Genomic DNA, 24340 nt, shown 5'->3' with positions numbered 1-24340 from the left:
TCTGTGGTCATATTTTTACCACATAAATCATAGAAATATGTTTAAAATGTACAATTGTAAAAGCATGATTAGAAGATTGAAGAATAAACAAAGAAGGAATAGGAAAAAACAATATAAAACAGATGCTATATTAAAATTCAAAAGTAACCAGGGTTGGAAAAGAAACACATATAATTTACTTCTAGAAATGAAAATATATATATAGTCGTTAAAATTAAAAATCCAATGGTTGGGTTAAACAAGAGATGAGAAACCACAGGATAGAAAATCAGAAATATAGACCTGAAAAAAATTACCTATAAATTGAAATAGGGAAGTAAGTCAACAAGATGCTAACTGACTCATAGAGTATCAACTACACTATTACATTTTACACATAAGATTTTCTCTTCAACAATGATATTAATGAACATTATCATCATTATATTTCAAAATATGAAAACACTGCTAGCTCAAGATACTAAAACGTTTCTAGTATCTTTGCATTGTTAAAAATTTTGAAATTTCTTTCTCTTGTGTGTTATAAGAGGCAAGTCAATCTCAGATATATGACAAGTCATTGAGTATAAGTGCTGTCTGACTCTCAGTATTTGTTTATTTCAAGTACCATGTGCTAGAAAATCACTCTTTTGCAGTTTGGTGTCATAGTATTTATGCAGCCAGTTGGTTTGTAGACTCTCACACATAATATAAATTGACCTTGATTTAGGTAGTAACAAGTGCTTTTATTTTTTTCAAAGTCTTATAATACAAAGATAAATAGTGAAGTAGAAGACTAGAAATCCAAGTCTGCATTTTCATATTATTTTGCTTTGTTTTCATTGCATTTTACATAAAGTCCTTACAGGCCCATGAGACTATATGATTCTGGTCTTGGCTTACCTCTCCAGAATGTTCTTGAGTTTCAGTCACTGTTTTCCAGCTTTGCTTCAATTCCTTGAGTCACTTAGTTCTTTGTAGCATGTGGAATTTTATAGGTTCTATTCAGATTGCTTGTGAAACCTCACTTCTAGCCCTATTTATTCCTTTGCTTAGCCAGGCATTTTTAATGGCTTGGCTTAACTTCAACTTTCTCAGGAAAGCTGCCCTGCATTCCCCAATCATATCATTCTCATGGCACAATCACTTTTCATATCTTTTTCTTTTATAATCTCATAATTAGTTACTCTGTTTTATGTCTGTTCTTACCTCTGGTGATGCTACAGACCCTGTACATTTTCTTTATCATTGCACAGTTAAGAAGATAACACAATGACTCATACATAAAAAAGAAGGAAGGAAGAGAACTAAAATCTTGTGAAGCTTTGGCAGTCACTTCACCTTTCTGATTCTATTTTATAATTTAGGAAATGGTGTTATTGCATCTTTTCTGCCTAACTCTCAATAGGTATAATTATAACATTGAAGCCCTATACAAATATAGAGTATAACCATAAATACCTACTGGGTTACTTTTTGTTGTTGTCTATATTGCTTTTTGCAAGTAGAGATAACTTTCCATTTCTCTGAAAGGATTTTTATGGTGTGTTAACATTTTTATTGGTTTTGGATTTCCCTCTTCTTTTTCATTTGTGTACAGGAATGCCCACCTCATTAACCTGCAGACTTGATTCCTGGGCATTTTTACAAATGCCCTTCAATGTATACATTTAATCCTGAATCTAAATTACAGATGTAGAATTTTTGGCATAAAAGATTCATGCAGGAATTTATCTCTTGAAGCAGCTACAGTTCAAATAGTATTATGTCAGTCAATTTTTTACAATGACAGACTCTCTTTGACCGAACTTTGCAAAGGCTTCTCTGAGTCCTCTTTCAGATGAGGCTTCATCTTTGAGCCTTGTCCACAAGCCTAGCATGGTTATAGCAAGAATCCAGCTAAGTCAGTTTTTTGTCTTAAGAACCCCTTATCCTTGATATGTGATCCCCCTGGCCTTTTTTTTTTAAATTACATTTTAGGTTTTGGGGTACATGTGAAGAACATGCAGGATTGTTGCATAGGCACACACGTGGTAGTGTGATTTGCTGCCTTCCTCACCATCACCTATATCTGGCATTTCTCCCCATGCTATCTCTCCCCAACTCCCCTCCTCCCACTGTGCCTCCCCTATTTTCCCCCGACAGCCCCTAGTTTGTGATGCTCCTCTCCCTGTGTCCATGTGTTCTCATTGTATATTTCAGATTTTGGATTTTTTTGGATTTTGGCATATTTGCAGCATACATACTGGCTGATCATTCCTAATCAGAAAATCCAAAATCTGAAATGCTTCAATGAGCATTCCTTTTGAGCATCATATAGGTGCCTTCAAAGTTTCAAATTTTGAAACCTTTCAAAATTTTGAGTAGGGATGCTCAACTTGCATATTTGTCTTGAAAAATAAATGATGAATGAACCTCCAACTTTTAAATTGAATTTTTGTTCCCAATGTCTTTGCTAACATGGGTCTCTCGTTCTGTCTCTGTCCACAAGTTCAATTTTTAAACCATGCTTCAAGGTTTAGGTCAAACTCCACTCCTGTTGTAATGCCTCCTTAAGTCTTATAGAAGAAATTGGTGCTTTCTCCTCTGTTTCCATAATTTAATTTATTTCTCAGATGCATTTACCATATTCCACCTTGCATGATAGCTTATTGTGAGTATATGTTTTTATCCAACTAGATATTGGCTTTTAAAGACAGAGGTCTTGACTATTTATCTTCATAGTGCCTAGAATTCTGACCCTAATGTCTTGCCTTGGGTTGTTAAATAAAATTGAATATGAAATTATTTCATCATATTTTTTCAAGGTAATTTTACCAGGCTAAAATGGAGCTAAGGAAAATGTAACTAATGTCTACAAATTTCTAATTGTTGGACTTAGTCTGAATCTCAGAATAGTGGTATTGTAAGCTTTCAAATTAGAGTAAATGAAAAGTAGATTAGACCAAGCACATAGGAACACAGTGTACAGAACAGCTGTACTGTGTCCTCAACGGAATAAGCTAAATCATAATTACAGACATGTTTCATCTTTCTTGGCTTTATACTCTTTTTGAAGATGCTCTCAACTCCAGTGCTTTGGGGATTTATTTGTCACTATAAGTCTGAAATTAGTTTGATTAGTTTTGCTGATATCTATCATTTCAAAATGTTTGAAATCTGCCTTAAAAAGTAAGCTGGCAAAAATCTTAGGGCAGCACTTCTTAAGGTTCCCACATAGAAGTGGTTGAGTCTGTAAATGAGTCATTGAAATTCAGTATCAAAAAGTTAATTTAAAATAAATTATTCTCTTAGATATAAGGAGGACCTCTTTGTTTATTTTTTAAAATTTCTCCTTATTTCTTCATGCCATTTTTTCTCTTCTCTTCTGGTTTTCCTTATATGTTCTCAGATTTTATCATCGCTATCTTCTGCTCAATCTGGATTTGTTTAAAGATGTTTTTATTAAGCTTATACTATGTGTATAAAACTTTTCTATGCATGAAAAACCTGACTGCCAAGAGATTTATTTAAACTTAATAAATTTTATGAAGCTAGTGCTCACTGCTGTACCAGGAACCATGTTATTTTCTCAGACTATAAAGATAAGTAAGACAGAATTTCTACCTTTGAATAGATTACAGCAGATAGCTAGAGAGAACAATCTTTGAACAACGCTTTTTTGTAGTTGTGATAGAGCAATGTATAAAAAATGAAAACGTCATTGAGAGAGAAATTAGTGGTGCAAGGGAATTTTTTTAAAAGCTTCAGAATTGCTAATACAGGAATTCAAGGAAGAGGGAAAATGTAGAGAAAATGCACATGTGGGGAATATTGCAAATCTGTTTCCTGGAAAGCAGGACGCCTTCATTTAGAAGTATTAGTCAAGATCAACTGTTCTTTAAATTGAGAGATTACATCTTTCGCAGTTTTTCATTATATGGTCAGCTTTCACTGGCCCGAGTCCACTTTTTAGGCTCAACTATAGACAAACAATTTTTCAGTATACTGAGATTAGAATGAATGAAACCAATCCGGTGGAGAGCAGTCACAGAATGAGAATAGATCTTTCCCATAATATCACTATGTGACTAACTGTACCGATGTGTTATAGGAAACACTATGAAAGTAAACCAGGGGAAAACTTTGCTACTTTTCTACTTTATCTGATCTTTATCCCAGTTTCTCTACCTGTCAAGTTCCTATGCTTGCCTCAAGTATACATATTTTTAATCTGAAATGTGAAAAGTATTTCTAACTGGCATAATATCAATGTTCTATTATATATCGATGTCTTAATGTCTTTAATTTTTACCAGAAAATTAAATGAAGTAGCTCAGTAACAGAACAGTGAACTTTAAATGAAGTAGCTCAATAACAGAACAGTGAGCCTAGCTGACCCCACTTTACTAAATCGAATGTATTCCTGCACAGGTATGTATCATGACATTTACTCTGCACTCTTAATATACATGGAGATCAAAACAGTCACTTTTACAAGAGTAGATTTGCATCCAATAATCTTTCTCACCAGTATAGTTAGAGAGGATACAGCTTTGGAGCAGATTTTTAAAAATATTTATACTTTAGTTGAGAGGGTAAAATGAAGAATGTACAGTTAATATTTCCTTTATGCAGACATGAACAGAGCTCATAAATTTGAAAGATACCTGTGTTGCTGACACGTCTCTTTATTTGCAGGAGAATGTTGAAGGAGGAGACTGTAGCCGTTGCAAACCTGGCTTCTTCAATTTGCAAGAGGATAACTGGAAAGGCTGTGATGAGTGTTTCTGCTCAGGGGTTTCAAACAGATGCCAGAGTTCCTACTGGACCTACGGCAAAGTAAGCAAGCACCATTTGGTTCTGTTTGCTTGTCCATCGGCCTTTTTTGTTGCTGTCATTGTTCTTTTGTGGAATTTTTTTTTTCTGATAGTGAACTTCTACATAAATTTCCATGAAGAAATAATGAAATTGTATTCAAATACTTTTGTGTATTTTTACTGAAAGCCTTTGAGGTTGTATTTGTAACACTGCTGGAATTTCTTAGACTAGGTAGGCATAGTCTTTTCAGTTTCCATGATTACTGTATGAAACAATAACGCAATTAAAGTTTCAACTCCAAGAGTGCATGATTTAACAGAGAAAACATGACATTGTGATATGAATTTTATTTTCCATTTACCGGTATTTTTGTATACAAGTTGAGAAAAACGCTTTATCATCTATATACATAATACATATTATCCACCAGCTTAGTTACTATTTGATGTTGCCTAGACTATTTCATTATTAAAAGGGGACATTAAATATAAGCAATACCTTCATTCACAGTTGGTTTGAAAAATTACTACTTAAACTATTTAATTGCAACTAAAATTTTGTTTCTTTAACGTAAATGTGTTTACCTTTCTACTTTCACTGCCTACGCTACCCACTGCCTTTTCAACTCTATACAGAGAGCATTTTGTCTCCCTACAGAAGATTGTCAAAGAAAAATGGGACTTCTGGGAATTTCATGCAGCCTATATGGCTGGACTTAAGAGTGCAGAATGGTAGGAAATGGACTGGAGAGAGAGAAGCCTAGAGGGGGAATGAGAAACTAGAACATATAGAGTTAAATATGGTAAGAATTTGAGATCTTTTACTTGGAGTGTCATTGAAGAATTTTAAACCGAGGACTGACATAATCAGTGTTGTGTTTTATAAAGACTACTATTTAGATAAACTATTACCTAAACACTTCTTCCTTTCAACTTTAATCAGCAAACTAATCCTGAACAGAGCTATCTCATATTTTCTCTGTCTGCAGTGCTTTTAAGTCAGGCCTAATATGAGATATTATCTATAGTTTATCAAATATATTGCTTTCAGGGCAGACTTCAAAGAATCAACCACAAATGGACATCTAGTCTAACTTCCTCATTTTGTTTATAAAGTCCCACCCCACCCTCCAGACTGCTCCACTGATAGAGCGCAGTTTCATAGCCAGCCAAGGGACAGAGCTGGTACTCAAGCTTTGATCATCAGATGCTAGAGACACAGAATCCCACTCAGCTGTCTTAGAATGCCTCAAGGGTGATGTTAGAAGGGCAGAAGAGCATGGAATATATTACTTATTGTCCAGGAGGTCAACAGGTTGTACCTGGATTCTATTTCTTGTTTGACCAAGGGAATCTCAGTGATTTCACAGCTTGGGATAAGCAGAGTCAAATAATCTATGAAGAAAATTTTTTAAACATTTCAGCCACATAGTGCCACCCATAGCATTCTTCTTCCCATTACCCACAACATGAAGCAGCTCATGCATGTCTGGTAGGTTCCTGGTAGCTGGTAGCCTAAGCCCTTAGTAATCAGTGTTTTGTCCTGACTAGGGAGGTTGCTTTAAATTAGAAGTGTAGCTGTAGGCCTGACCTTGGCTGGAGCATAGAGATGTAAAAACAAATCTTTATGCATTTTCTGATTCCTCCTTTAAGGTTCCTTCCATTTCTGGGCCAGGGATCTAAGCTGTGGGTCCCCACAGCACTTCGGACCCTATTTGAAGGAATGCATACAGTATTGCGAGATGCTGTCATAGCAACAAGCTGTTGGGTTCAAATAGCCTTATGCCTCAAAGTAGAAATTTTAAAAAGTGGGAGGGGTGGAAATACTGAATGAAAAACCACCTTTCAGGTACTTACATAGTTTCTCTTTTTCCTCTGCATTACTAATACATATGCAACACTTTTTCAAGTCTTTTTTTTCTAAGAGCAATAAGAAATTACTGGTGGAGTGAAAAATATGGAACTGAAAGGCCAACTGTTTAAGTGTGTGTTACAACCATTGTATGACTTTGAGTGAATTTCTATTTTTAAGAAAGCGATATTTGGAACCACATTTTTTAAAAAGCATAGGTTTAATGAGAACAGATTGTTATAAAATACCTTGGAAACTCCTAGAAACATCAAGGAAAAAAAAATAAGCAATGGAAACCTAAGTGAACACGTATATCTAATGATATTCATAACGCTCATGATTTTTTGAGTTTTGTTTTGTTTTGTTTTGTTTTGATGGAGTCTTGTTCTGTTGCCCAGGCAGGAGTGCGGTGGCAAGATCTCTGCTTACTGCAGCCTCCACCTCCCAGATTCAAGCAGTTCTCCTGCCTCAGCCTCCCAAGTAGCTGGGATTACAGGCGCGCACCACCACACCCGGCTGATCCTTTTGTATTTTTAGTAGAGACGGGTTTCACTATATTGGCCAGGCTTGTTTCAAACTCATGACCTCAAGTGATCTGCCTGCCTCGACCTCCCAAAGTGCCAAGATTACAGGTGTGAGCCACCATAACCCAGCATGTTTTTTCTAAATATTCATAGTTTTTGTTTGTTTGTTTTTATTTTTTGTTAATTTCCAAAAGCGGACATGGCCAGGAATAGGAAAGAGCAAAGCTGATAGGTTTTTTTTGTTTGTTTGGCTGGTTTTTTAAAATTAATGATGACTGTGTGTTTTCTCTAAGATACAAGATATGAGTGGCTGGTATCTGACTGACCTTTCTGGCCGCATTCGGGTGGCTCCCCGGCGGGACGACTCGGACTCGCCCCAGCAGATCAGCATCAGTAACGCGGAGGCCCGGCAAGCCCTGCCGCACGGCTACTACTGGAGCGCACCGGCTCCCTATCTGGGAAACAAAGTAAGTCCACGCTTGCTTCCCGCTATTCTGCTTTAACTTACTGATCGTGAGAATGAGTTTTAGTTGGTAATTCATTTGAAGAAAGATGAAATCAAATTACACACTGTATTGGATTGCCAGAGCCAGCTACATCACGTGGAGCTGGGCGTTTCCCCAATGTTACACAAGATCTTAATCAGCCAGGGCATCCCTAGTATGCAACTTTGTAGAGTTGATGTTCTGTGTAAACTTTTTGAATGGGCAAATAAATTAATGAAGCCTCTAGGGTATTTTCATAAAGCAGATTATAGCTATTGGAAGAAACTGTGTTGTGTTTATGTGGAAAGAGTTGTTTTCTGGATTTGTCTGTGGTGGGATACTTACTGAAGTTTTCTCATCTGTTTCTATTTCATTTCAAAATTGATACTCAAGAGATTTACTTTTCCTTCTACCTGATATGAATGTTAATTGGAAAAAGAAATGTATTACATAACTAATTAAATGCTTGCCACGAGGCTTATGCAAATAACATATTTCCTGGAGCTCAGACAGAACTACCCTGAAAGTGCCAGATTGGAAGCACATGTTTGTTTTAAAGCCCACACATATGTAAAAACATACACAGATAAACAAATGTAGCAGCCTCAGAAATATAGGCCGATTTTTTTTCTATTGTGGATTAAATCTATCTAGATAGATATAATGGGGTTTAGAATTTTGTTTTATCTCGCCTGATACTTTGTTGGAAACAAAATTTGGTGGCTTATTTATAAATGTGAATACTTGCTTGTTCTGTGAAAGTTAATACTTTCTCAGCTGATAGTTTAAATAACTGATCACTCCAGAGGCTGTGATGGAAAAATTTCTTCATGAATTGATGCTGTTTAAGCCTAGTTTACACCTTAAAAATATAGCATTCCTTATGAAGAACTCATCATTGATTAAACAAATAAAAGTATATTTATAGTCCATGGTTTTCTTGCATGTCATGTGAGTATTGAAATAGAAAAACTTAGTATCTCATATGCTACTCAGTGAATAGGAATTGGTGGTGTTGGCTGACTGAAACATTTTTAACTCATGGCCAGTTTCTTATTTTTAACAGGCTCCTAAAGGCTATTACAAAAAAATGTGTAAATGTCTAAAACACATTTTCAATGAACTTGTATTTTAAGAGACAGCATATGTTGTATAAAATTCAATAGCTGTAAAAAAAATCTAATTAAACTTTTATTTGCAAGGCCCTTTACAGGAAGAAGTCATTTTATCCTATTCTATTTAGGAAACTCCAGTAGTCCCCTAAAAAACAAAATAGCACATAAGACTTGAATTTCTACTGCTTAGAATTGCCAGAAAATAAAAATAAAAATATACTGTCAATTAAAAAACAAAACAAAACATTCTGAGGAGCTCCAAGAAGAGTTTTAGGTCAAAATTGGATGAATTTCAGAGGTTGTATGTCTCATATGATGGCAAAGCTTATTTAAAGTAGCTTATAATAAAAATATTCTTTACCATATTTTCCATCCTTTCTTCTTTGGCCATATGCATTTTCTTTCTGTTGGCTGACAATCAAACTGACAGAAGGAAAGCAAGCAAATGGAATATTTGATAGAATCAGAACAAAGAATTTGGACATCCCATTAGTAGTTGTCGGTTCCTGAAGATAACTTCGCTTATCCTGGCTGAACTGTTTCTTTCTTATAAGCCACAATGAAGCGCTTTATATTCCCCTACCAATCATTTTCACAGCAAAACGCTGTTCCTGCCTGTGCTCCAGTTTCCATTAAGTGAATAAAATAACGGTAACAGGGTGTGCAAATCGTTTGAATATGGAGGACATTTTTTAATGTAATGTGGAAGCCCTTGGTGGTTTACTGTCAGGCATCTCGGTATGAATGAAACAATTTGCCTTAATAACTGAACCATATAAATTTTTGATACTACAATAATACTGCAAGCTCTTAGAAATTACCACAGTACATCTTAACTGTCAAGTCACATCACGTAAATTATAGTCATGATGACATGCTGAGCTTGGTTGATTTACTATCTTGCTAAGGAAATGGAAAATTGTAGGGCCTTGTTTGTAAATTCAATAAAGCCACTTTTCTAAATAGTGGTGGCTAAATGTTTTACCAGTAATTGCTGTTAGAATCAGAACCATTGCCAGAATCTGACAGAAATAGCATATCAAGATAGAAGTGTGTCTACTTAAATATTGAATTTTATTTATATCCATTACCAGGAGACTGTGGTACATAATCCTTCCTCTGCTTTTTTAGTGTTATTTCCTAATTAGAAAAAAAAAAATATGGGATGCTATTAGCTGTTCCTCAATATTTATATAAAAACTTTCAAACATTTTCCAAGTTGCTTGCTTATAAGTTTCTTCTAACAGAAGGGAAATATGCTGTGCATGATCTCTTATAATGGAGATGCCACAGGCTATTATTCCTTTTTTTTTAGGAGCCTAATCCCAAATAATAAAAGTGTGCTTACATGGGACACACTTTTGCTAACATCGATGTCTGCCTGGTTGTAATAAAACTCAAGAATAACAAAGGAGTACTTTGTATCCTGTGAAATATTTTTCACAGTTTTACTCCTTTGGAGTAATGAAGTATAAATAAGTGATTATAAGTGTATGTGTGGATAATGGATGAGCCCTAGAGAAACTTAGCATGTTTTTATACTTTCCGTTTTTTAAATTCTCACAATTCTCAACTAAGAATTATTCGTCAATTTTTTCCCCTGTGTACCAGTGAATATTTGGCACAATTGGCACAATCAAGTGTTAATTTTCTTGCCTTATTCTAGACAGTCAAAGAGAATTAAATCAGGCACCCACAGGGCTGTCTTAGGTACATTTCATTTTCAAAATGCTTGGCAAATGTTAATGCTTGGTTTTAGGGCATTTGTTTAAGCAACCAGGCAGCAGTGGAAAGAGCTAGAGGACAAAGAATCCTGCTGGTTTGCTACAGGCTAGAGCTATTTAGAAGCAGTTTGGGAATTTCAGAGTTGGGATAATTTACTGCCTTACTAAACTAAGTGCTACTGGAACATTGAAACAGTCATTTACTTAAGGTTACCCTAGTGGTCTGAAATAGCTAAGGCAGCTTCCAAAAGCAATTCTCTTTGCATCTGTAAAGTTCTGAGAGAAGCTAGCTTGGCTTGTCTACTGCTCCTGCATTACTATTAAGGTTTGAAATTCTGTCTCTGAACATTATTAAACTTATGTGATTTGTTCTTTACCAAAACATGCTTATTTTCTACAGCATTATGCTGTCTTTCTGTTTCTAGCTTAGAGAAGCCTTTAAATTTTTTCATGTAGTTGTCAAGAATACCTATAGCCTAGTTTAAGATGCACATTAGGAGAGTCTGCTGATACAATAGTATCTGGATTCTAAAAGTAATCTCTGGTAAACTCTTTTGTTGTTCTTTCTTGACTTTCAGTTCTACTTCACAGATCTCAAATTAAAGCTGTAGATTTAAAGAAGGAAATTGATATTTGAGATTTATAGGACAGGGTAGATCTTATCACATAAAAGGAGCTCAACAAGTATTTTGTAATTGATGCTACATGCTTAACACAAACAAACAAAATTCTAAGAAATTGTTTTGATTAGGTTGCTCAGAAATGCCCATTGAGTTGGATTTGTGTGAGTTGAAAGACGAATTCTGTATTGCTTTAAAAAAAATCAAAAACTCACTAACAAATATGTTCCACTCTCCTTTGAGCAGCATATTTTGTATTTGCGACTTCTTTGCTCCATAGTCCTCCAAATTATTCAAAAGTGGAATTCACATCCCTTCTCCCCATCCATAACTTCCTCCTATTTAAATATTGGATTAAATGGGTTAGTTAAGAAGATCATTATGCAAGTAAAGAATGGCATGGCTATAAAAGTAAATAGGATAAATCAACTGTGGTTGATCTTTTTATTCCATAAATCAGATCCCATCAAGGCTGATTTGGCAATGCAGTAGAATCAGGAAGAAGGTTTGTTGCCTAGAATAAACTGAATTTGTAAACCAAAATTAAGTTCTAAGCCCCCTGACTGAATGGCCCGCCACTTGGCTAAGGGATTCCCAAAGAAACCTGAAAATCATGGGAAGGGACGGTTACACATTCCTCATTATACCCTGCTCCCGTTAGAGTTTAGACACAACAGACCAACAGTAACATTAAAACAGAGATTTAAAACTGACTAGACAGACTCTTTATATCAACAAAATACCAAATTACAACCTCACTCTAATATAACATAACATAACAGATAGCAGGCCCTAAAAGAAATCAAAATATTTTATACCAAAATATATTTATTTGACATATTTTGAAATGACCTTGCAAAGCTGTCTCTTGGGGAAAAATGCATTCTATAGAGAATCTCCTTCTCTTACTCGGTCTTTTCTGGAGAATCTGACACCTCGTAAGGCCTGGTAAGAGACATTCCCCATCAACCTGCTACTTTAGCCTACTACCTGGAAACAAGGACCATGGCTTCCACAACCAACCCCCATTTCTTAACCCAAGCTGATTTCAACTATTCAGACAGAGTTTAACTCTTTAAACCAATTGCCAGTCAGAAAATCTTTGAATCAGTCAATGATTTGGAAACCCCCAACTCTCTTCAAGATGTCCTACCCTTCTCGGCCAAACCAATGTATACCTTACGTGTACTGGTATAAGTCCTTGCCTGTTACTTTTATCTCCGTAAAATATATAAAGCCAAGCTGTAACCCAACCATCTTGGGCACGTATTCTCAGGACCTCCTGAGGCTGTCACAGGCCATGGTCCTTAACCTTGTCAAATAAACCTCTAAATTGATGGATCCCTGTCTCAGATACTTTTTGGTTTATAAATTGTTAAGGATAAATGAGAAAATTAGTATTAAAAAATGAAAAACATCAAGGACTGATTTAATTCCCATAGCTATGATAGAATCTGCTATGTAAAAGTAGCACAAATACAAGAGCTCAAGGTCAAACAGAAATCTGTGTCTTACATATCCTTGTCATAATAGTCTCTTGATATTTTTCCTCATTAAATTTATAAAGCACTAGTTCTGTAACAAATTTTTATATAAAAAGCATTTTAATATTCACATGCATTCTATTTACAATGTTTTCAATTCCATTTACAACTGGTCAACTGAACAAGTACTAGATAGGAGAATGTTCCATCCAGTAAAAACTCATGAGAAAATTAAATAGCTTACTTAACAGTAATTTTAATATGAGTTGGTTTGTGATGTGGTTGGCAACAAAATTTACATAATCTAAGGCTACATTGGCAGAAATTTACTGGTCAGGACAAAAAAGGTAGTGGTTATACAGATTCTGCACAAAACACATGTCATCTAAAATATTTAGCTTACTTGTCAATTTCTGTTTTTATCTATGTTAATATACATGACACAGTCATCAGCTAATAAACCAATAAATCCAAACTAGGAAGAAACGGAGCCGGGATTGCAATCCAGAAGTGTCCATAGCCTCTTCCAGTTAAGCATTTTTTCGATAAGTTTATTAGTTCTTGTGAGGCATTGATCTTTGGAATAAAGATGCTGAAGCAGCTTATTCAAAAGCAAGCATAAAAAAGGGAACAACAAAGATATGAATTCATATAAATATAAATGAATGAGATGAATAACAAATGTCAATAGAGAGGACACAAATCCAACAACTGTTTTTTTTTTAAATGGTTACAAAGCTCCGTCAAGATTAATCAAGCAAAAATGGGGTAAAGCACACATAAACAACTTTAGAAATGTACAAATGGGCATAACTACAATTACTTCAAAAATAAACAAATAAAGAAGTATCAGAAAATAAACTAAGAGTATTATGAAAATGTACACACAATCAGTTAGAATACAATTTAGAAAAAGGAATGCCTTTCTAGGAAAATGCAACTTAATAAAACTGACTCAAAGGAAAAAAATCTATGTCAGATAAACATTAAAGTAATTGAATCAGTAGTCAAATAAATCTTTCAATGAAATTAACTCCAAGCATATGTGTTTGCAAGTTCAATCACAATTCAAAATTTTTTAAAAGTGCAATATTATAAAACTTTCCAGAGTATAGAATAACAGGTACCTACACCTCAAGTAATTTTATATGGCTTGAAATAAAATCTTGACAAGAGGACTGTGAAAAAGAAAACCCCTGTCTAAAGTCACTCATGAAAATAAATGCAAATATCCTAAATAAAACATTAGCAATCCAAATCCATCAGTTTATAAAAATAGACTAAATTGGCCAAGTGGATTTTATCATCAGTGTTTAAGGTTATTTTAATATTAGAAAACCAGTATAAGGAATTGACCATATTGATTGGTTAAAAGAGAAAAAGAAATCAATTATCTCAATAGATGCAGAAAAAGAAATGGGTAAAATTAAATAAACATTTTTGGTGTCTGAGAAATTTTACAAACTAGAATTGGAAAAGCACTTTAACTCATGACGGCTGTCTACATAAAAAATAATAGCAAATATTTAATATAAAATGTTTAAAATATTGTTTAAGATCATAGCATGAAACAATTCCCACTATCACCACTCCCATTTAACATTGTGCTAGATGATCTTAACTGTGCAGTAAAGTAAGGAATATAATATACTGTACAGGAATTGGAAAGGAAGAAATAAAACTCACATGTAGATGATACAATTATCTCCTTTGTAAAATCAAAACAATCTACAGACAAATTCTTAATTAGTAAGTCAGTAAGGGGGTATATGCAAAATTAATATACAAAAGTCAATCATGTTTTTTATATCAATACTTTTCATAAAAAATATTTTAAGAAGCCATGTATAATAGCAATAAATATAAAAGTACCAAAGATTAAATTTGTAGGGAAAAGCAAATGGCCAAGAATAATCAAAAGAAATTCTAGGCCGGGCGAGGCAACTTACACCTGTAATCCCAGCACTTTGGTAGGCTGAAGCAGGAGGATCACCTGAGGTCAAAAGTTTGAGACCAGTCTGGCCAACATGGTAAAACCCCATCTCTACTAAAAATACAAATTTAGCCAGGTGTGGTGACAGATGCCTGTAACCCCAGCTACTTGGGTGGGATCACTTGAACCCAGGAGGCAGAGGTTGCAGTGAGCTATCCCCCACTGCACTCCAGCCTGGGGGATAGAGAGAAAATCTCCAAAAGAAAACAAAAAAAAAAAAAAAGAAAAGAAATTCTAAAGGGATCAGGTGGGGCTTTTTGAAAAGTTATTAAGACATGGAGGCTCTAATCTCTGTGAATGGAATTAATGCCCTTATAAAAAATCTTCTGTAATATAAAGACTTAGTGTAACCGGGGTGGGGAGCAGGGGCTCAGCTCCCTTCCTATGCTCATCAAAGATGTAACTGGGGGATGGGAGCAGAGCTGAGGGGCATCCCGAAGATGCTTCCAGTTTGCTGATCTGATGTTTTTCCTGATGTGCCCAGGTCCTTGGCCTCTCTTGCCCCAGGAATGCGGAAAAGGGCCCCGGAGGTGCAGTGAGCTTCCCATTTGAATAAATATTGTGGACCCAAAGAGTTTTCCAAAGAGCAATTTATTAGACAGAGACAGAGAGAAAGAGAAAGAGAGAGAGAGCTCCCACACTGCCATGGGAGGGGATCCAAGGGAGGAATCCATAGGGGTAAGGAGCAGTGGGTTTTTAACCTTGGAGTTATTCCTGCCCCATTCATGTTCTCCTCCAATGACAGGAGTTCTTTCAGACTTCCACTGGAGTGATTGATCTTTGACTCTGATACTGGATTGGCTGCTAGGTCTGCAACAGAGGCCCTTCCTCCTGGAGCTCTTTGTGTGCTTTTTGAACAACAAAGCACACTTGGAATTTCTACCTAGCCTGTGCACGGGAAAGTCAGACAAAGAACTCCAGGTTCCCGGATAGGGGTGTGGATGGAGGCAAGCGCTTGGAGGCTCTTGCCTTTGAAACCACACCCCTAGTGGACCTACACAGTCCTTCAATCACCCCTCTGAACCAGAAAGTCCAATTGCTGTTGGGACACAGGGCATCAATTGCTGTTTAACTACATCTTGCTGAATTGGGGTGTAGAAGGGGCCCTGCAGCTGAGGTTTCCTCCAGAGGGTAGTCTTCCAGGGGTGCAGGTTGATTCAGAGATTCACGATTGAACTTATGAGCCAAGGATATCTGGGGTTCCATTTGCAGGACCATTTGTGGCCTTATGGCTTTAATTCTAGAAGGAACAAATTTGACAAGAAGGTTAAAGATAAGAGGCTCGAAGGCCAGCAATAATAAAATGGCTACCAATGGGCCTAGGAGAGGGTAGAGCCAGGACAGCTGGTTGTTAAATAAGCGCCATGAAACTGGTTTTTTGGAGGTCTTTAGCCCTGTGTTTGATTCAGCCCCTGAGTTCTTAACTTTGTTTGAGACAATACTTGATTGGTTTATAAAGTAGCAGCATTCTTTTTCTAGAAAGAGACAGTTTCCTTCTTTCTCTTTGCTGTTAACAGACTCAGGGCCCTTCTATATTGAACAGCTATGACAGCTAAAGAGTTAAGCTGCTTTTGCAGAGAAAATTAGCAACCCTTCCATGTTGTCATTTAACTCCTGAGATAGCTTATAATAAAACTGAGTAGGGGTAGTAACCCTTCCATTGCCAGTATCAGGGTCTCCTATTATTCTGCTCCCCCCAACTGTGAAAGGAATAATTGGGGTTCAAGTATGATGTGGCCTTGGCAAGAGAAGACTCTGCACCTGAGATTCGGTGTAAATTGTCATGGGGGGCACTAGGAAGGAGAGGAGGAGGAGCACTATTAGGCCAATCCCTAGGGGCAATCGCATAGAGTCAGGCCACAAATAGTAAAGTTGAGAGTAATCATCCTGTTAATGCCAGGATGTAACTTAGACTCACAAGTAGTTACTTTCCTGGGGATCTCGTCAGAAGAGCAAACGTAGATCTTCTAAGGGCTCACAGATGTATAAAGGGTTGTCTCCTGGAACTTCAGGCTGCAGAGTGGAGGGTTTATGACTTTCTTCAGGAGGCGTTCAAGGTTTCAACCAAGTGTAGTGAATCCACGAGTCAATTCCCACCACCTAAACTGCCGTTGGGGTAGACAAAATAACCAAAAATGGTCCTTCTCAAAATGGGCCTAGAGAGGGAGTCTGAGGGGAGAGACGTAACAAACACCAAGTCTCCAGGGCACAACAACCCTTTCTCTTTTTCCCAAGGGTGTCCTTCAGGTAAGGTCCTAAGGTCCTGTGGGTACTTAGCCAAAGAGGTTATGTCTTTTATTAGATCTGCTGTTTCCTTGTCTAATACAAAATAATTAGTAAGAAAAGTCCCTCCATAAAGCATCTCATAGAGGCTGAGTCCTATTTTCTGAGGAGAGTTTGGAGCCCTTAAGAGTGCTATGGTAATAGAGAAGGCCACAGGAGGTGGCTTTCCTTTGCCAGTTTCTTTAGGTGTCTCTAAAGAATTTTATTCATTTTTTCCACTTTGCCTGAGGACTGAGGCCTCCAAGCACAGTGGGGATGATACTGTATTCCTGACGCTTTGGAAATTCCTTGGGTTACTGCAGCTTTGAAGGCAGGGCCATTATCACTTTGAAGACAGCGAGGGAGTCCAAATCTAGGGATTATTTCATTAATCAGGACTTTTATTACCTCCTGGGCTTTTTCTGTTCTGCAGGGGAAAGCCTCAACCTAGTTTGTGTAGGCGTCTACACACACTAACATATTGATGTCCCTGAGACTTAGGCATATGGGTAAAGTCCATTTGCCAGTCCTCACCTGGGTAATGACTGGTTTGCTGCTCCCCAGGAGGAGCTTTGCCATGTGCCAAAGGATTATTTTCCCAGCATATTTCATATCCTTTGACTATTTGTTGGACAGCCTTAAAGAGACTTTTTTTTTGTATATGAAGATTTGGCCATTCGATGTGTATTCTCTATACCCATATGGAAAGTTTGAGGTAGGGTTTTAAGTTCTTTCCACTGGCTGGAAGCAGGTAGGAGTACTTTCCCCTCCTCAGTAGCTAGCCATCCTGAAGGAAGAAGATTGTGTCCCTGGGAGATTGCCCACTCTACCTCCAGTTGAGTACTGAAGTAGAGTATTGTGTATGGAGCCTAGTTCCCTGGAGAGGGTTTTCCCATATTAAAGGTCTTTCTATAAACTCTTGTCTAGCTGCCCTTCTTACCTCTAGGTCAGCTTGGTGAATGCCCTCTGCTTCTTTCTTATCTCCTTTTTGGTGACCCTGGCAGTGTAAGACTGCTACCTCTTTGGGTTCTTGGACAGCTCGTAGTAAGTCTAACATTTCCTTATGATATTTAATGGGAGTTCCTGCCAAGGTTAGGAACTCTCTTTCCTTCCATACGGCAGCATGAGCATGCAGAACCAGGTAAGCATGTTTGGAATCTGTGTACATGTTTATTCTCTTTCCTTTTCCTAATTTTAGAGCTCGAGTGAGGCCTACTAGTTCTGACAGCTTGGCGCTATTTCCAGGAGGAAGGGAATGACTTTCAAGCACTGTTTGATCACTGACTACTGCAGATCCCGCCTTCGGAGCTCCATTTTCCATAAATGAATTTCTATCAGTGTATAGGTTAAGGTCAGGATTGGCTATAGGAGTTTCTAAGAGATCCTCTCGAGCCGCGTAGTTCTGGGCTCTAACCTACGGACAGTCATGTTCTTTGTCTGCCTCTTCCTTAGGAAGAAAAGTAGCTGGATTGAGGGCTGCACATGTGCACAGATGAAGTACAGGCCCTTCGAGCATTAAGGCCTGATATTTGAGTAAGTGGTTGTCAGATAGCCATAAGCCTCCCTTAGAGGCCAGAATTCCAGCTACATCATGTGACGTCCATACAGTTAGATCTTTCCCTTGCACTATTTTAACCGCTTCTGAGACAAGTATAGCCACTATGACTATGACCCGCAGGCAGAGTGGCCAGCCTTTTACTACTGCATTAATTTCCTTACTTAGGTATGCCACCAGTTGTGGTGTGGTCCCCCGAGTCTGGGTGAGAACCCCCAATGCCGCTCCTGACATTTCCGTAACATATAAGGAAAAGTTGTTTCTTGTAGGAAGGCTTAGAGTTGGAGCCTGCAGTAGTGCCTGCTTCAGGGTCTGAAAGGCTGCCTCGGCTACAGGGTCCCATTGTATTAAATGGCTGTTAGCTTTTTGGGTTTCTTTAATCAGAGTATATAGGGGTTTGGCTCTTTCACCATATCTGGGAATCTGCAATCGGCAGAAACCAGCTATTCCTAAGATTCCCACAAGTGTTTTAAGGTTTTTGGATGGGGGAAGGCAAGTATGGGTTGGAGACGTTCTCCGTCAAGGGCCCAAGTGCCATTAGACAAGACAAGCCCTAGGTGTTTTACCACTTGCTTACAAAGTTGGGCTTTTGGTTTGGAAACCTTATATCCACAGGTGCAAGAAAGTTTAGGAGGTCATGTGTGGCCTGCTGACACTGGGTTTCTGAGTTAGCAGTTAAAAGCAAGTCATCCATATGAAGAAGTAGGGTACCTGGATGTGAAAAATGACTAAGGTCTTAGGCTAGAGCCTGGCTAAACAGGTGGGGGCTATCTTGAAAGCCCTGGGTAACACAGTCCAGGTGAGCTGAGAATTCTGGTCTAAAGGGTCTTCAAAGACAAACAGAAGCTGAGAATCAGGATGTAATGGAACACAGAAAATGGCATCCTTAAGGTCCAGGACCATTGTGCCTCTCCTGGTATTTGAGAGAGCCATGAATACGGGTTGAGTAGTGCTGGGTATAAAGGGATCACAGCTTCATTAATAAGCCTGAGATCCTGCACCAGCCTCCATTGTCCATTAGGTTTTTGTATTACCAAAATTGAAGCATTACAAGGGCTGTTATAGAACTTGAGCTAGACCCTGAGCTTTTGAGTTCCTTACAATATCCTGTAGCCCCTTTTTGGCTTCTGGTCTTAGGGGGTACTGTCTTTGGTAAGGAAAAGAGGTGGGATCCTTTAGCCTTATTCAAATTGGGCATGCATTCTTTTCCCATCCAAATTGTCCGTCCATTGCCCAAACACTGGGATTAATCTCATCTCTAAATAATGGGCAGCAGAGAGGGATTTTCTCCCTGATGAGGTTCGTATAGATAATGGCTCCTGCCCTAGCTAACAGGTCCTGCCCTAGTAAGGGAGTGGAACTTTCTGGCATGACGAGGAAGTCATGGGAGAAGAGTATATCTCCCCAGTTACAGCTTAGGGGCTGGGAGAAGTATCAGGAGACTGCTTATCCTAGCACTCATCGGACAGTTACAGACTTGGAGGACAACCATCCAGGACAGGAGAGTAAAACGGTGAAGGCCGTGCCAGTGTCCGGGAGAAGATCGACCTCCTGGCCATTTATGGTTAGCTTTACCTGGGGCTCAGTGAGGGTGATGGCTTGGGCTGACGCTTACCCTGGGCACCCTCGGTCCTACTGTTGGGTCATCTGGTTAGCCACCTTCGGCCCTGGAACCTTCATCCCCTGAGACAGTGTGCCTTCCAGTGATCCCATTGGCACAGTGGGCAAGGACGAGGAGGTGGTCCATTCCTCTGGGGACAATCTCTCTTAAAGTGTCCCAGTAGGCCTCAGTAGTAGCAAGTTCTGCCAGACTGGCAGCTAACCCAGACCTATCCCTCTTTTGATCCCCTTGGATCTACTTGCCTAAGGCCATGGCTAGGGCTGTAGCTTTTCACTGGTCCCTCCTGTTCCTTTCAGCCTGTTCCTCCTGGTCTCTATTATGGAACACTGAGGTTGGGTCCAAGTCTTTGTTATGGTGAACAGTGCTGCAATAAACATACGTGTGTATCTGTCTTTATAGTAGAATGATTTATAGTCTTTTTGGCATATACCCAATAATGGGATTGCTGGGCCAAATGGTATTTCTATTTCTAGATCTTTGAGAAACAGCCACATTGTCTTCCAATATGGTTGAACTAATTTACACTCCCACCAACAGTGTAAAAGCATTCCTATTTCTCCACATCCTCTCCAGCATCTATCGTCTCCTGATTTTTCAAAGATCACCATTCTAACTGGCAAGAGATGGTATCTCAATGTGGTTTTGATTTGCATTTCTCTAAGACCAGCAATAATGAGCTTTTTTTCATCCGTTTGTTGGCTTCGTAAATATCTTCTTTTGAGAAGTGTCTGTAACATATCCTCCGCCCACCTTTTGATGGGGTTCTTTGTTTTTTTTCTTGTAAATTTGTTTAAGCTCTTTGTAGATTCTGGATATTAGCCTTTTGTCAGAAGTATAGATTGCAAAAATTTTCTCCCATTCTGTAGGTTGCCTATCTCATGATAGTTTTGTTTGCCGTTCAGGTCTGTAGTTTAATTAGATCCCATTTGTCAGTTTTGGCTTTTGTTGCCATTGCTTTTGGTGTTTTAGTCATGGAGTCCTTGCCCATGCCATGCCTATATCCTGAATGGTATTGCCTAGGTTTTCTTCTAGGGTTTTTATGGCTTTAGGTCTTACATTTAAGTGTTTTATCCATCTTGAGTTAATTTTTGTATAAGGTGTAAGGAATGATCCAGTTTCAGCTTTCCGCATATGGCTAGCCAGTTTTCCCAACACCATTTATTAAATAGGGAATCCTTTCCCCATTGCTTGTTTTTGTCAGTTTTGACAAAGATCAGATGGTTGTAGATTTTTAATGCTTAAAATAACACAGCTACCTACTCTGTGTTATTTTGTTGTAGCTGCATGAATAGACTAAGACATTTTGTAAGCCAGACTACAATACAGAGATACGTTAAAGTATTAGAAAAGGAAAACAACAAAAGCAGTGAAACAAACAAAACAAATACTATCAGTCTGTAATTCTTTACCAGACAAATATATCTTCCAAAGATGAAGAAAAAATGGATTATTTCAGAGAAATAGAAGTTGTAAGAATGTATCACAGACTGATGTTCACTAGAAGAAATGTAGAAAGTTCTTCAGGCAAAAGAAAAATGATACCAGATGGAAATTTGTTCCTACAAATAGAAATTAAATGTATCAAAAAGGTGAATGATAATGCTTTGTCACCAGTGCTAACTCTCACAAGACCTCTAGCCAGTTATGTTTTTAGCTGTAGGGCCTAACACCATGTTTAAGGAATGAATACCTAACTACACAAACTTAAAATGGAACTTCAAACACTCCCTGTATAAAATTTTCTCTCTGAAGTTTTAAAAAGAAAGACTGGGCCATAAAAAGAGATAAAAAAAGGCTTGCTTCTCCAACTCCCATTTCTCATTTCAAACCTAAAGAAAGAAAACCTGTACCAATTTGAAAGTGTTTTAATCGACTCTCAGTATAAAACTTCACGTTGTTTTCTGTAGCTTTTCAATAACTTCTTACACTCATGTTCTATGCGCAACTCAGTGGAGAACTATTTAGATTGATTGGATTGTTGGTTCTGACACAGAAGCCTACATCCATGTGGGGCAACCCCCAGCATGCTGGCCTCTGCCACATGCAACAGATCAGGCCCACCCATTGTGGTTTAGTGTGGCTGTATTATGCCAATTCCAAACCTGGCTTTCTGTTTATTGTCGTTGTGTGTTGTTGATAGTGGGAGAAGAAAAGTGGGTCACAGACAGTGTGAAGACACAAGGGGAAGACAGCCATCTACAAGCCAAGGAGAGAGGGCTGGAACAGCTTAATTCCTTGTAGCATTCATAAAGAACCCTTCCTGCCGACAGCTTGAACACAGACTAGCAAAATAATACATGACTTTTTTTCCTTCTTCGTTTCCATGAGAATTGGGTGAAACCTATTATTCATATAAGTGGATGACCTGATTCTCTTATTTTTGTGGTTACCTTTGATTAGTGTTTTGGTTTTTACGCGTTTCGCAGACTTCATTCAAATACTGGATCTCTGCTTTATTAGCTTTGTGTTCTCGGAGACATTCCTTAATCTAGTTCAGTCAGATTCTCATCTGCAAAATGAGGGTTCTAGCACCCCTCAGAATTGTACAGAGCTCTCAAAAATCTCCTTAGCACACGGAAGCTGTCCAATAAATGCCAATTACTTTATGAATTTCTGTAGTTGTATGCTGCAGTAATTTATTTTTAAGATCATCTTTATATCAGTAAAAGACATTTGTTAAAAAACACTTTGTCACCTGTCTGACATAGCATCTGGTGGTAGTAAGGATAAGACATCATTAAAAGTAAAAATGGACAATCATAGAGAGTTAATTTTAGCAAGTAAGTAGATTATATGACTTAAACGGCAGCTTTGCAGCAAAGTGTAAAAAATAAATAAATCAGTTAACCAGCTTTGTGAAATACCCACAGAGTGTTTTAGACTTTATTTTGAAGGTGCCAAAATAGAGCTAACATGTCACTCTAAGTCTTCCCAAGAAAATTACATGATAAATATCTAACTATCGCTGCTTCACTGAAGACCTAGCAGTGAATGGGATTTGGGATGTGTGCCCACCAGTAACTGATTAGAGAAGTAAATTTTATAACTTGTCAGTATTCTCTGGCCATAATGTAGCAAGGTAAAATGAGGTCATTAAGGTGGGCACTAACCTAATATGACTGGTATCCCTACAAAGAAAAAAAAGGGAAACTTTGAGACGAACACACATACAGGGTAAACACCATGTGCGAATGATGATGGCCACTCACAAGCCAAGGAGAGAGGCCTGGAACACCTTCCTCTTAGCCTTCAGAGGAAACTAACCCTGCCAATACCTTGATTTCAGACTTGTAATCTCTAGAACTGTGGAACAATGAATTCCTGTTGTTTAAGCCACCCAGTCGTGGTATTTTATTATGGCAGTACTAGCAAATAATACAAGTAATAAAATATCAATTATTTTTAAAATCCCATAATTTTCCTTCTTGTTATATCCATATATATAAAACAAATAAAAGGTGAATCTCTCTAATGTATAAAAAAGTTAAATAAATTAATAACAGAAAGGCCAAAAGTCCAACAGAAATGAATGAGCAGTTTATAGAGAAGGAAATTTAAATGGCTCTTAAATATATGGAACAATACTCAACCTGACTCATATGTGAACTACACTGAGAAATCGTTGTCTTCTAACATATAGGAAAGTCAACAAAATGAATAACACATGCTTTTACTGTGGTTTCTTCAGGAACAAAGGTCCACATACATTGGTAGTGGGAATATACATTGATACAATAAAAAAAATCCAAAGTTATAAATGTGTATAGTCTTACGTACTTCTCTTCTGGGAATTTATTCTGCAAGTACACACACACACACACACACACACACACACACACACACGTGTGAAATGACATATGCAAAGTGATTCATTCCAGAAATGCTTGTGAGAGTCACCACAAAACTGTCAATCACAGAGAGACTAATTAAATAAGTTTTGGTACTCATGCAGTCAAACACTATAAAACTATAAATAAGGAAGGAAAATTTTTGTACAATGATATGGAATGATCCAAGGTGCATTTTAAATAAATTAAATTTAGGAGGCTGGGTGTACTAGCACACACCTGTAATCCGCACACTTTGGGAGTTTGAGGCAGGCAGATTGCCAGAGGCCAGGAGATCAAGACCAGCCTGACCATCATGGTGAAACCTCATCTCTACTAAAAATGCAAAAATTAGCAGGCATGGCAGCATGTACCTGTAGTCCCAGCTACGAGGAAGGCTGAAGCATGATAGCCACCTGAACCTAGGAGGCAGAGATTGCAGTGACCCAAGATTGCACCACTGCACTCCAGCCTGGGTGACAGAGGCTCCATCTCAAAAA

The 24340-nt window shown here is 37.8% G+C and overlaps 1 protein-coding gene across 1 annotated transcript in view; it reads left to right on the top strand.

Annotated features, from left to right (window-relative positions):
* LAMA2 (laminin subunit alpha 2) overlaps positions 1 to 24340 on the top strand; it is a 621613-nt gene that overhangs the window by 288027 nt on the left and 309246 nt on the right. Inside the window, exons 11-12 of the mRNA XM_017533228.2 lie at positions 4660 to 4800; positions 7448 to 7621. Coding sequence (XP_017388717.1) covers positions 4660 to 4800; positions 7448 to 7621 — 315 coding nt within the window. The remainder of the gene's footprint in view (positions 1 to 4659; positions 4801 to 7447; positions 7622 to 24340) is intronic.

This window comes from Cebus imitator, unplaced genomic scaffold, assembly GCF_001604975.1.
Source record: "Cebus imitator isolate Cc_AM_T3 unplaced genomic scaffold, Cebus_imitator-1.0 Scaffold81, whole genome shotgun sequence".
NCBI classification, from domain to species: domain Eukaryota; kingdom Metazoa; phylum Chordata; class Mammalia; order Primates; family Cebidae; genus Cebus; species Cebus imitator.
The sequence above is the reverse complement of the archived record's forward strand: the minus strand, read 5'-3'. Positions and strand labels throughout refer to the sequence as shown.